Source organism: Ipomoea triloba, chromosome 4 (genome assembly GCF_003576645.1).
Source record: "Ipomoea triloba cultivar NCNSP0323 chromosome 4, ASM357664v1".
NCBI lineage: Eukaryota > Viridiplantae > Streptophyta > Magnoliopsida > Solanales > Convolvulaceae > Ipomoea > Ipomoea triloba.
Genome location: NC_044919.1, coordinates 21,083,326 through 21,097,780, shown reverse-complemented (window position 1 = coordinate 21,097,780; position 14,455 = coordinate 21,083,326). Strand labels below are relative to the sequence as shown.

General features: G+C 37.2%; 2 protein-coding genes and 1 pseudogene across 3 annotated transcripts; all 3 read left to right on the top strand.

The window, feature by feature from the left end:
* Positions 1-489: 489 nt before the first annotated feature.
* On the top strand, positions 490-1,872 carry LOC116015966. Its single transcript, XM_031256134.1, has 2 exons — positions 490-1,142; positions 1,437-1,872. Exons 1-2 carry the CDS (start codon positions 490-492, stop codon positions 1,870-1,872), a joined length of 1,089 nt encoding a protein of 362 aa, XP_031111994.1.
* Positions 1,873-5,996: 4,124 nt separating this feature from the next.
* Positions 5,997-8,611, top strand: LOC116017370. Of its 2 annotated transcripts, XR_004097883.1 has the most exons (6): positions 5,997-6,343; positions 7,005-7,463; positions 7,542-7,714; positions 7,828-7,932; positions 8,021-8,084; positions 8,388-8,611. XR_004097883.1 is itself a non-coding variant. In XM_031257948.1 (5 exons), the coding sequence occupies exons 2-5, from the start codon at positions 7,617-7,619 to the stop codon at positions 8,472-8,474; spliced, it is 354 nt and encodes a 117-aa protein (XP_031113808.1). In that variant the 5' UTR covers positions 6,719-7,463; positions 7,542-7,616; the 3' UTR covers positions 8,475-8,611. The 2 variants fall into 2 exon arrangements, 1 of the variants encoding a protein (XP_031113808.1); XM_031257948.1 differs by lacking the exon at positions 5,997-6,343 and having other exon boundaries at positions 6,719-7,463.
* Positions 8,612-11,938: 3,327 nt separating this feature from the next.
* Positions 11,939-13,827, top strand: LOC116014990 (annotated as a pseudogene).
* The last annotated feature ends 628 nt before the right edge of the window (positions 13,828-14,455 follow it).

The window sequence follows — 14,455 nt, the reverse complement described above, 5'->3', positions numbered from 1 at the left end:
TATGATGTATGTGTGTATATATAATATACTATTGTGGCAATGGGCAGTGGCAGTGTACCACACTGCCACTACATTGCTAGTGAAAAAATTTTGTTCTTTTTATTATTTTTTTTAAAGTTATTCCTTATTTGTTTTCATTAGTGATTAGCTTAGTTGTTTAATTGTTTAAATATTAAATTATTATTAATTATTTGTAGGTTGATTGTTTTTAACAATGGTGAATAAGAGTAATGCAAAAAGTGTAGTGAAAGATCCGGCTTGGAAGCATTGTGTTGAATTGGTTCATGAAGGTGGAGTAAAGAAGCATTACAAATATGTCATATGCAATTATTGTAAAAAAAAACTATCGCAGGAGGGGTGTCAAGGTTTAAACATCATCTTGCCAGGATAAATAAAAATGATGCACCGTGTGTTAAAGTACCTGAAGAAATTAAGCGAGAATATGTTGATATTTTGAACAAATTGGCAAATAGAAAGAACTTAGCACAAATGGAGTTTGAGCCATGTGTTGAAGTTGGTTCATATTTTGGAAGTGGGAAGGAATGTGAGGATGAAGACAAGGTTGCTTCCGGTGGTTCAATTTCTAATAGAGGTATCCATGGACCTATGGATAGATTTATGGTGAAAGGGAATGCTAGTGGTGATGAAACAACCACTATTATATCACCTCAAAATGCAAAGGAATTACGTAAACAAGTTTGTTTAGATATTAGGAGGTTTTTCTATGAAAATGCAATACCATTCAATGTGGCAAGGAGTCCTTCATTTGTGAGCATACTTCGGTTAGTTGGTGCATATGGTCGGGGATTTAAGTATCCTAGCATGTACAAGCTTAGGACTTGGATTTTGAAGGAAGAATTTAAGACAACGGAAGGATTTGTTAATGAGATTAAGAGTACATGGCCATTAACTGGAGTTTCAATCATGTTTGATGGTTGGCAAGATGTTAGACATCGGAGTCTAATCAATTTCCTTGTTAATAATCCTAGTGGCAAAATATTTCTTAAATGTGTTGATGCTTCTGAACATGTTAAGGATGCTAAATTGTTGTTTCAGTTGCTTGATGAAGTTGTTGAGGAAGTTGGAGAAGAACTTGTGGTTCAAGTGATCACTAATAATGCAAGCAACTACCGTGCAACAGGGTTAATGCTATGGAGAAGAGAAAGCTTTTATACCGGACTTCATGTGCTGCACATTGTCTTGATTTAATGCTAGAGAAGATTGGAGAGTTGCCACAACACAAAAATGCTTTGATCAAGGCAAAGAAAGTGAGCAACTACATTTATAATTACTCTTGGGTCTTGAGCTTGATGAGGCAATTCACGAATAGAGAGCTTATTAGGTCGGCTGCCACTAGATTTGCCACTGCATATTTGACGGTGCAAAGCATTTATCAAGTGAGGCAACCATTGGAAGCTATGTTCACTTCTGAAAAGGTGGACAAATAGTAGTTATGCAAGCAAAGCTTATGGGAAGGAAGTTAGAAAAATAATTTTGAAGGATAACAACTTTTGGCCTTGTTTGATTTATGGTATCAAGAACACAAAACCATTGGTTGAAGTATTGAGGCTAGTAGATGCAGACAAAGAGCCTGCTATGGATTTTCTTTATAATGCTATGGATGAGGTTAAACAAAAGATAGCAAAAAACTTGGGTGGAGAAGAAAAAGATTACAAGGAGATATGGGAGATCATTGATGACAAATGGGATTTTCAAATGCACCGACATTTGCATGCAGCTGCCTACTATCTAAATCCATGTTGCCATTATTCTCCTGATTTTTCTACACATCCAGAGATCAAGCTTGGCTTATTCCATTGCTTAGACAAGCTCATACCCAATAGAGATGACATGGAGAAAGCCGACCTATAATATAGTGCTTTCCACAGTTGAGAAGGATTTTTTGGCTTGAGTCAAGCTATGAGCACTGTCCACAAAAGAACTCCTAGTAATATAAAGTTGAGTGATTTTTATTTTTGGTCCTACTGTTATTAGGGCATTGCCAATTTTAGTCCACCATATTAATTTTTGCCACATTTTAGCCAGTCTTTTTATGTCATTGCCACTTTTGGTCCACTGTTACTATTTCCGTGAGTTGATCGTCAAATACAGGGGTATTGTTGTCTTTTCATGATGAGGTCTTCTAATTTACCCTTTGTGTTGTGGTTTGACTGAGGAAAAGGAAAAAAAAAAAAAAAAGTAAACTTAATAGCTTCTGAGAGAGTCTAAAATTCCCTGCACTTCAGAGCCCTTCCAGTAGAAACCAAGGCAGCAACAATATTTATCTCCAGTGAGTCTATCTTGGACTTCTAGAGTTTATGATAAATATTAACACACTCATCTGCTTTTCCCAGACGATATAAAATCTGACATTCATTTTTGAGCAAATTGTCATTTTGGTCCACTGATTATAGGGGTCCTGTTAATTGCAGTCCACGACTTTCAAAACTGTTAATTGCATACCATGACTATTCAATTTTTATCAATTTTGGTCACTCCGGTCAAATTGGCGGCCAAATGTCGTCGGAAAGTCCTAAACCCTAAAATATTGAGGGTATTTTAGTCATTTCACGCATCTTATTTCTTCTCCGGCGATGTGCGACCTTTTCCGGCGAGGGTACGTATTTCTGTGATCCAGGGGATGGTTTGTAGGGAAGCAGTGGGAGTTTGAAGGATTTGAGGTACCTACTTCCATTCCGACCAGATCATCCCGTACGCCGACAACATGGATTTCTCCGACTCCGGATTGACGCAAGACCACTCCATTCCGAGGTTTCTGCATCCGTACGAGGAACCGGCGTTTCTGATGACGTTAGCATCCACCAGTCCAGTGGACATCGGTTGTCTCTGGGATTATTGATTTTCAACTGATTATTGTTACTACTTAAACAGATTAGTGGTTCACTGGTTCAAGAATCAGAGTTGGTATTATGGGTGTGATTAGTGCAAAAGTAGTTGGTATAATTTAGATGACTAGGTTTATTAATAAAGAAAAATTAAAGTTCAATTTGACTGTAAATCTTGACGGTTTCAATTATTAGTAATTTACAAGCTTGCATATATTTACATTTAATGAGTTCGTTAGACGGTTGTAAGGTTGATGAACATCGTAATTTGGAGTTCTGCTAGAATACCCTCGCCGGAAAAAGTCGCACATTGCCGGAGAAGAAGAAAGATGCGTGAAATGACTAAAATACCCTCATTATTTTAGGGTTTAGGACTTTCCGGTGACATTTGGCCGCCAATTTGGCCGCCAATTTGGCCGGAGTGACCAAAATTGATAAAAATTGAATAGTCATGGTATGCAATTAACAGTTTTAAAAGTCGTGGACTGCAATTAACAGGACCCCTATAGTCAGTGGACCAAAATGGCAATTTGCTCTTCATTTTTTCAGAATTTTCCTCTTGCCCCTTCAGAGTCTCCCGAGCTTCATCCAACTTGTTTTGTCGATATAAGCATTATGCCTTGAAAAGAATAATACCAAAGGTAAAATGGCATACTTCAATAAGAGAAATAAAATTAAAGTACATGGGGACACCCACTCTTTTCACCCTTAATGGGCAAATGCTTTAAATTCTTAATTTTTGAGAGGAGGAAGCATTGAGAGAATAGGCAGACAACTGTGAATTGCATCCTCATCCCCAGGTGCAGCAGCAAGGACTTTAATCGAACAGAAATGAACAAATCATCCAATAAAATTGAATTCAGAGATCAATTGTCCCACAATGAATGCATATAACCGATCTGCATTTCTGCACGCATATACAAAATAGAAGAAAAAAAAACAAACAAAAAGTATATTTACGCAAGCTCAGTGAAATCGAACTGACTTTGATCCGCAACTTTGACAGCTTTTTGGTATTCCGATCGCTCGATGTGCCGATTAAGAGTAATGAATAGATCCTCCAAGGAGACGGCCAGCGCAGCCGCCGTCAACTGCTTCGGTTTCGATTTCGGAGCCATTAGAAAACAACACTCTCTGAATTCAGCGCAGCCCTTGCCCAAGCATATACTAATCCGCTACAATATCAAGAGGTTAATTTCAACTTAGAAGAGCAAGATAGGCTATTAAGTTTACTTTTTTCTTTCCCTCAGTCAAACCACACCACAAATGGTAAATTGAAAGACCGCATCATGAAAAGACAATAATACCCCTGTATTTGACGGTCAACTCACGGAAATAGTAACGGTGGACCAAAAGTGGCAATGACATAAAAAGACTGGCTAAAATGTGGCAAAAATTAATATGATGGACTAAAATTGGCAATGCCCTAATAACAGTAGGACCAAAAATGGAAATCACACTATAAAGTTTAAATCATTACTTAAATAGTTAAATTACTTAAATATGAATGTTACTTAATTATAGTTAATATTATTACTTTTTAGTTGAATGGTGGACTCAATATGGAGATGGGACTCCCGAGCTTCAAAAGTTTGCAGTTAAAGTGTTAGGCCTCACTTGTTCTTCATTTGGATGCGAGCGCAATTGGGTGCATTAAATCAAGTGCACACCAAATTAAAAGAAAAAATTGGTTGACCACTACAAGGATGAATTCTTTGGTTTATATTCTATACAACAAGAAGTTGAAGGATAGACACTTGAAGTTGAAATCCTTAGCAAATGAGGAAGATAGCTTGTTGATTGATGAGTTGCCATCTGATGATGAATGGCTTGTGGGTGAAAATGGTGAACATGATGACCCATCCAAGTGTAGATAACTTTGATGTTGATGTTTTTGAGGGAGAGCTATCACAAGCAACTCAACCAATTGCATTCTTAAGCAAGAATGCTAGTAAGGGAAAGAAAAAGTTGAGGCTAATTGATGAAGATGAATGGGAAGATATTGATCATCATGGTGGAAGTGGAAATAAGGATGATGATGCTAGAGAATACAATGAATTTTCAGATGAAGTTTCATTGTGATTAATCATTTATGATGTGTTTGATTGTTTATGATGGATTGTTATGTGTTTACTTTAGACTTATATTATGTTTGGTGTGTTTTCTTGAGACTTTTAATGATGAATTGCTATGTGTTTCTTTGCTATAGACTTATGAATATTGCTTATAGGTAACAGATTACCAGGCAACATATTATTAATATATTCTGTGTAAAATCTGAGACTTACGTCTCGCCTCAGATTACAAAACGCCTCGAGGCATGCCTTAGTCTTTTAAAACCTTGCTTCTAACCACCATCACTATTCATGACCATTAGTTAATCCAAGACTTTAAATACCTTAATAATCCATAATCATGCTTAATCAAGATCCATAATCAACATTATGTTCAATAATATTAATTTATTATAAAAGAAGACTCACCATTTAACTCATAATCTTCATCTATCATTAACATTAATTAATTATCAACATTAATCCACCATTAATGTCTAGTTATCATCCTAATCAACTTTCAATCATTATCAATAATATCAATCACACATAATCACACTCCACTAACCTCATAATCCATAAGTAATCACTATAATAAATCATAGTACACTAATAATCATCTTTAATCATTAAACAATAAATACTGGGTGTGTTTGGTTGATGGGTTTAGCCATAAGGAATGGGTATGAAAGTGATTGCTTATGTTTGGTTGATAGGTTTTGTGAATGCTACTATGGGTTTGGAATACCCCATTAATGAGAAAACGCATACCCTTATTAAATAAGGGTTTCATCTCCTTCCTCCACTAGTACAGAATTGCTAATATAAAGATGGTTTTACACTACACCTTCTCAATATAGGTGTAGTGGAAACTGCGGGAAAAAAATAATGGCAATATAGTAAATAAACACATAAGAATCTACTACACCTATAAATAAAAGGTGTAGTGGATTCAAAAATATAAAAACACATGGCAATTTTCCGCGGCACCCGGAGAGGGTGCCGCGGAAAATTAAATATTAAAATAATATATATCTTTTCGCGGCAGCCACATGTGAGGGTGCCGCGGATGATAAGAAAAATAAGGCCCCAGTACCCCGAAATTTCCCCCAAATCCTTCGCACATTTCCCCCAAATCAATTCGCACTTCATTCCCCCCCAAATCAGTCCGTGCGACCAGGGCCACACCGCCGATTTCCTCTAGACTGTCGACCGCCGATTTCCTCCAGACCGCCGACTGCCACACCGCCGACTGCCACCATCTCCTTCGCGAGGCGCTGACTGCCACCGCCGACCGCCATCTCCTTCGCGAACCAGGAGCGCCGACCGTCGCCGTTTGCGACCCAGGAGCGCCGGCCACCACAGCCATTGCCTCCTCTCGCGTACAGCCGCCGGCGCCATCTCCGTTCGTCCAAGGTCCATCCCGTCGCCATTTCCGTTCCGGTAAGTTTTGCATTTCGAATTATTTTTTTATTTATTTGTTTATTTTGAATTATATTGCACTATTGATTTATATATATTTTTTTTATTTTTTTCTTGAATAGTAATGTTTTTGTGATATATTTGATATTTTAAGAAATTAATTTTTAGTTTTTGTTGATTTATTTTGAATATAAGTGTGATTGTGCTATATTTGAACTTTAAAATTTTATTTTGAAATTTATTTTCGTATTTTATTATTAAAAATTAAGATAACTATGTAAATGAGTTCAAAAATTTTATTGCTAATTTTATTGTTATTGGCCTCTATTTATTTCGAATTTTTAAAAATAATTGTGAAAATAAATTATTTGTGGCACTAGAGAATGTTTTGTGCTTTCTGATATTCTGAATATGAAAGCATATCTGTTAATTATGATCCATAGTTTTCATTCTCAAAATCGGGTGACTTGTGAGGGGTGATAGGTCCCATGGGTTTAAAATGAACCACAAGAACATTTGTTTGCCCCTTGGGTTTATGATGAGCCACAAGAGTACTTTGTGCTTTGTATCGTATGAAAGGATATCTTTTATTCTTAAAAAAGTTTAGTGCTTACTTTTAATGCATGGTTTTGACACTATGTAATTATTTATCCTGGGACTTGGTGGTCTTTGTGTTAAAAAGACTAGTCAGTGCTTACTCATTGGGATATATGCTGAGCCAATGACTCCAAGGCAGTGCAACATGGTTGTTGAAAGGCTCGGTGATTATTTGATTGATCAGGGCTTTTAGTCATAATTACGGTGGGTACTATTAACCGCAGATTTTTCAATTTGCCATATTAATAAACTGCACCTAATTGCTTGCATATGAAATTGTTGCATTGGTATTTTGAGGCAAACAATTTAAGATTGTGGTTTCTTGCTGATGGCACACAACCAAAGTAGTGGTAGATAAAATTTTACGAAATAATTAACAAAGCGTTGGAATCATTTCCTGTTGAAAAAGAGTACATTGATTTGGATTTAGATCATACAGTCTTCCATCACGGAAACGTGAATGGTGTTTTTGTGATGATGAGGATATACAGGATATGTTGACAATGAAGTGGCTCAATGTCTCGATTATACAAGTGTTTATGCTGTAAGTTTCAAATTGTGCATGCGTTTTATATACATTTACTTTTTATGTTTATTGAAATTCTTATTTGTTATTTTTCAGGTTTTTGAATAAGCTGTGTAAGCAACTTGAGTCACATCTATCGGTTTTGCATGCCCAACCCAAATTTCAGCAAATATGGTCAACATTAATAGTTCTAATGTTACATCATATCTAATTCATGTTATGGACGAACACAAGGATCAACAATTCATATTCGCACCGTATCATGAAGAGTAAGTCGTTTACTTTGCTAATTTATATAACTTTATAACGTTATTTGTAATGTTTGATATTAGAATTTTAATTTATATATGTGTGTGTGTGTGTGTGTGTTTTGTAAATATAGCAATCATTGGTTGTTGATTGTGATTTGCACACCTTCAAAAGCGGTGTATGTGTTTGATCTTATGAAAACTCAGCGTACCATTGAAGTCAAAACTTTTGTGAATATGTAAGTAAAAACTTTACTATTAATATATGTATTTTTAAATGTTATTATGTTATTTATAAATTGATATAAATGTTTATTATTTATATAGGGCATTTCGATCTATTCCTACTAATGGGCGAGCAACTAGAAATATTAATTGGACGGAATGCAAAGTATGAAGTTAAAGTTATATTAAAGTTTTAATTTTATATTAACCTTAGTTTTTATTTATTGTTTTAATATGATATGATATGATATATATATATATATATATATATATATTGTAGTGTCCTCAACAACCGGGGGGATTCGAATGTGGATACTATGTACTCCGATACATGTTCGACATTGTTACTAAGTACTCAATGCTTGAATCTTTAGATGATGCAAGTAATTTAAGTACAACTATATGTATAGTAAATTATAATTTATCAATTAGCATGTTTACTAATTTGATTAATTAAATTTTTTTATAGATATTTGAAGTAGCACCCTACTCCATGAACGAAATAGATGAAGTTCGTGAGTCGTGGGCACAATACTTCATAGAAGAGTGCGTGTAACTTGGTTTGGTTTAAACATTATCTTTATTATTATTAACTTATGTTTATGTTTTGTTAAAGAATTGTATCAAGTATATTGTAGTGACTTATTGTGAGATTATTAAATGTTAAGTATTGTGTGATGATGTTTGTGTTCATAGTACGTATTAGAAGTGTTGGTTTAATTTGAAAATCATTATGAATAGATAGTTTAATTTATTGGTATTAGTTTGTAATTTTGGTGTTGATGTGGTGGTTTTGGAAAATATTGCACAGATTTTTTAAAAAAAAATTAGGTAATTTCATAAAATAAATAATATATTTAAAAAAAAAAAATTATCCGCGTCACCCTCAACGGAGAGGGTGCCGCGGATACATATTATAAAAATAATATAATATGGTTTTCCGCGTCACCCGCACGGAAGTGGGTGACGCGGAAAACCATTATTAAAATATTTAAAAAAACTATCTGCGTCACCCTTCACGGGTGACGCGGAAAATACATACTATCAGAGTCACCTCAATCCGCTACACCGCTACAGGTGTAGCGGATACTCAATTACAGGTGTAGCAAAATTGCTTATTTGTACTAGTACTCCTTTCTTCCCCAACTATTAATAATTATTCTCATTCCACTCAACTACTAAATACTTTTACAAAATCCATTATCATTACCAAATATTTGATACACAATTCGATTCCGTTTCCATGTCGAACCAAACGCACCCATTATAATCCCATCCATAAACACCATCAATAACACTAATCAAAGTCATTAAACCATAAGCAAGGCCATTACCTCCTAATCCATTATTAATCCATTCTTAATCTGCTAATTGCTACTGTAATCCATCTTCTCCTCTGCTTTGCCCAAGACTCCGCCGAACCACCCCACACCGCCGGCAAGGGAGGGAGGAAGGGAATGGAAGCCGGATGAAGCTTGACGCTGCCCCACGCCACTGCCGTCGCCGACCACCGCCAAGCTTGCGGGAAGCTGCTACCTCGACGCCACCCGTTCGCCGCTGGAGTTGACCACCATTGCCAACGCTGCTACGCGGGAAGGAGACCTGCCGAAGGAAACCATCGCCGGCAACAAAGGAGGCCCGTCGCGGTACTGATTTGCGGAGGGAGGATGGCGCCCGTCGTTGGGTTGTCTCGCCGCCGAACTCCATTGTTGTTGACAAGGAAGAAGAGGAAGAGGGACTGCCACCCTGAGCATCGCCGCCAGTCTCCTGAAGCTGCCGTCGAGAGGGAAAACGAGAGACAGAGGGCGAGAGAGAGGCGCTGAATTTTGGTTTTGAGCAAATGAACTATTGTGAGATAGATGATGAACATATGCATATATACTTTGGATTAAAATTTATTTTGTGATTAAGACAATTGAGCTTGGATAATTGGGCTCAAGAAAATTATTTAGGCTTGGTAGATTAAATCATTGGGCTTAGGTTTAGTTTATGTTCAAACTTAGGTTCAAAATAATGATACAAGGATCACATGTTCGTTTCAGATAGAATTTGAAATTAAAAAAAAAAAATTATGAGTCATACAACAAATTTTAATTTAAAATTTGTATCAAAGCAATTGTTTTGAAAGTTTTTGAGGTAAAATATTTATGAATTTAAAATAAATTTCATTTTTGAAAATATTTTGTTAAAATAGGAATATTGTTTAAAATATCGGGGTTTTACAAGCTATAGCTGGACTAGTGACCACTTGCCAAGTGCATGACAAATTAGAGTTGAGTGCTTACCGGCCACTGGTGCAGCCTGTCCACGAGGTCCGTGAGCAATTACCGCCACAACCCCCAATGCGTCCGGGAGATAATCTGCAAGTCTTAGATTCGAATACGACCTCTTACTGTCGTTATCATCAAAACAATTCGCACACAACGGAAGACTGTGAAGTCTTGAAAGCCGAGCTTGAGAAGCTCATTGAGCACGGTCGCCCAGCCAACCAATGGCGATGCCCTGGCCTGCCATGGCACCGAGATAACGCCCCCCGACTGGCTAACAAAGCGGCAGATAAGGGCAAGCAGCCTGCTGCCGAGGAAGAAAGTAACAAGGACTAGAAGCATAAGCTAGTCATTAACATGATCGTAGGCGGTCTAGAGAGGGGATATACGGCGGGTGCCCGAAAGGCATGGGCCAGGCAGCTGTATGTAGGGGCAGTCGCCACCCAAGAGTCTGACCGGAAGAAAGCTTGCCGAGAGCACATTATTTCCACTGATGATGACTGGCCCCAAGACCCAACTCCCCACCGTGATGCTTGGTTGTTGGAATGGATATCCAAGGAATAGTGGTCAAGAGAGTCCTGGTCGATACGGGAAACAGTCTAAAAGTTTTGTATTTGGCAACTTATAAGAAGCTAGGACTGCCCATGGAGCGGCTGCGCCTAGCCAAGACCTAGTTGGCTGCGTTCACTGGATATTCAATTGACGCCGAGGGTTCCATGCCATTGATAGTCGAACTGGATACCTAACCTCATGTGAGGAAGATAGAAATGGAGTTCGTCGTAGTTAGTCTGGAATGTGCACATAATGTGTTCCTCAACCAACCATGCAGGACCTAGGCGCCCTAGTTTTTATTGAGCATCTATGCATGAGTTCCGCACATCGACTAGCGTCGGGATAGTGCGATACGATCATAAGATGTCCAGAAGTTACTATTTGCAAGCTTGCCAAAAGGTTAGAGAAAAGGACCTGCAGGTAAATACCATTGCCCACCAGATTGAGGAGAGAATAACTGAGCGCCTCGAACAAGCGGTCGAACTAGAGGAAATCTCTCTCTACCTTGATCTGCCTAAGCAAAAGGTCAAGATTGGAGTTAGATTGACCGAGTCCACCAAGCAAGCAGTCATCCAAGTACTGAGGGACTTCAAGGAAATCTTTACCTGGGCACTTGAAGACATGCCTGGGGTAGACCGAGTCATTATTACCCATTGCCTGACGGTTGATCCTGGACTCAAGCTAGTGGCTCAAAAAGAGGCGATACTTGTCGAATGGCCACCGATGATTCGAGGGGAATCTTTACGGATTCGACGGGATTCTTTCATAATCCATATTATGCAATATTTATGGTGATTTGGATAGTTTTAATGACCTTCCTAAAGTTGGATTTGTTAAGTTTCTCTTGCTTTCCTTGTAGAGACTCATTATTCTTGTATAAATACCCCTGGGTCACATCGTTAAAGGTTTGATTTTAATACAAGTGCAATTACTCTATTGAATTGCTCCTCCATATTTTATTGTTATTTCCCTTGTTTTACGGTAGTGTTGGCTAGCCTTTTAACTAACTTGTGGCCGTAAAATTAACAATAGAGTTATATATAACCAAACATCAATACTCAATACTGATAATCATTCCATTACCACCCTAATAGGCTAATACCAAACATACAAAACACTTTAATAAAAACCCATTAACATTATAATATTCGGTTTTCATTTCCATTTCGATTTGGATTTCAATTCTCGTGTGTGTATAACTAAAGACATCTTTCTTTGTAGTCTAGACAGAACTTGTACATGTATCCTCTCTGTCGATCACCGAATTTCTATATCGATCACAAGGTGAGAACATTGTGTATTTCTCCCATTTCCGGATTTTCCTGCGGTATATGCATTTTAATCACTACTTTCATCTGATTTTTGAATAATTCATAATTCTAAAAATTGCTATACGTTGAATGCTAGCAATTTATTTGTTCCGCTTTTTAATTTTGTTTTTTTTTTTGGGTTAGTTAGGTTAGTAGAATTCCTACAGAGAACTCTGGATCTTTGAGTAATGTGATTTTTCAATGATTGAAGTTATTTTAGGGAATTTTATTTGGATTGAATTTGTAAGTTAGGTTGTTTGATTGAATTGGTTTAAAGTTGGATAGTGAATTGTAGGAATGGATAGTAACAAGGATGAGGCTTTAAGGTGCATTGGTATTGCTAAAGAAGCGATTGCATCAGGCAATAAGCAAAAAGCTCTAAAACTTATTGAAATTGGGCAGCGCCTTAACCATAATTTGTCTGTTGATGATCTTCTGGCTGCTTGTGAAAATCTAGTTTCTCCCTGTCCTGCTTCCTCAGGCTCTAACAGAGATGTCAGTAATGTGGAAAATGTGAGGGATAAAGCTAAATTGGATGATTTTCCAAATGAGGATAGGGTTTATACTGAAGAGCATTTGCAATTGATTAGGCAGATTACGAGTAAAAAGGACTATTATGCAATACTTGGTGTTAAGAAGAGTTGTTCAGCTGAGGAGATCAGGAAGGCATATCGGAAGTTATCATTGAAAATTCACCCTGACAAGAATAAGGCTCCGGGGTTCTGAGGAGGCATTTAAGAAAGTGTCCAAGGCATTTAAGTGTTTGAGTGATGAAGGGTCAAGGAGACAGTATGATCAGATCGGTATATTTGATGATTTGTGTATAACCAGCAATGTAATGTTAGACAGCGAAGGAGACGAACTGCACGTGACTTGTTTGATGATGAGATTTTCAGGGCATTCTTTGGTCAGACTGATATGTTTACGGAAAGCCATGTTTACAGGACAAGAGCTGCTAAGGGCCTCCAGAGAGAAGATGTAGGTACATCTTCTGGGCATAACTTCATGCTTGTCCTTCAGTTATTGACATTTTTTCTTATCATCTTGCTTGCTTATCTCCCTTTCTCGGAGCCTGAGTATTCATTGCAGAAGGCCTATTCCTATCAATTTAGGAAGATAACAGGAGATCATGGAGACATGGAGTAGAGTATTTTGTTAAATCACCCCTATTTGATCAGAATTACCCTATCGGTAGTCCTGCTCGAGATAACATAGAAGACCATGTTATAAAGGATTACTAGAAATTGCTGGGTCGATTCTGTCATATAGAATTCCAAAGGCGACAGTGGAACAGGAATTACCCAACCCCTCACTGCAACAGGCTACAAAAATTTGTAGTGACATGAAGGTTGGTGCATTTGGGTAATATAACTTAATTTTGATGATCTTAATTGGTTTGAATTAAAACGAAACTAACCTTTATGTTGTCTCTCTTTTAGCAATGTCATCTAGAAACTTTTCTAGTGAAGGCAGCACACTTGAGTTCAGGCACTAAGTGTGCAAAATTTTTATATATTCTTCTATTGGCAATTTAACACATTCAGGTCTATGCTACAACTTGATCTTCATTTTTAAAGTGGCAGTCCATTTTTGAAAGCTCATTATGGACTGCAAATGTTTGAAACACTAAGCCAGTAGCAGTGGCTATTGCTAATTATATCAAATTGATTGAAGTCCCACCTCATCTTAAGCTATATTTACTCTATATCCTTATCGAACCCAATTTATTATGTAGACCTAAATGCAAAATTGCTATTCCGGATACTGTTTCTGTCTAAAATTATATGGAGTATACAGTAATGGGTTCTTTCAAGCTCAAGAATGCCCATATTCCCCGCGTTCTTGAAGGATGTTCTGTACATTCACGTGGATGTGAAGAGATCCCCCTCCAAATGAAAAGTGATTTCATAATTCATATTCTTGAATATACAAATACAGAAATAACTGATTTCATATTCTTGAACCCTAGTGTTTTGCAAAGCTGCTTCTGTCATTCCACAAAACTTAGGGTTGTTTTTGGGGAATGGGCGGAGAGATGCCTTATTCAAATTTTATTTTAAAGGCCTGGTGACACATATTCTTTATTTATTATTTGTGTATAGTTCACAAGTATGATAGCTGGCTTATTGGAATGGATTGTTTTTAGTACAGAGACTAATGTAGTACTTAAACCAGAAATTTATGAACATGAGTGTATCTATTAGTCTATTTCTTGCACATATCTTACCTTGCACCTCCCCCTTCATTAAAACAAACTGAACCATCAATCCATTAGTACAGTTCATAAAACTACTCGTGATTTATATGATTGAGCAAGTCTTTTGAATGGATTATGGAGCTCTCAGATGGAACAGCAAATGATTTTAGGTGGTTTAAGGGTGGGCAAAAGTGGCTGGGTAGACTATCAG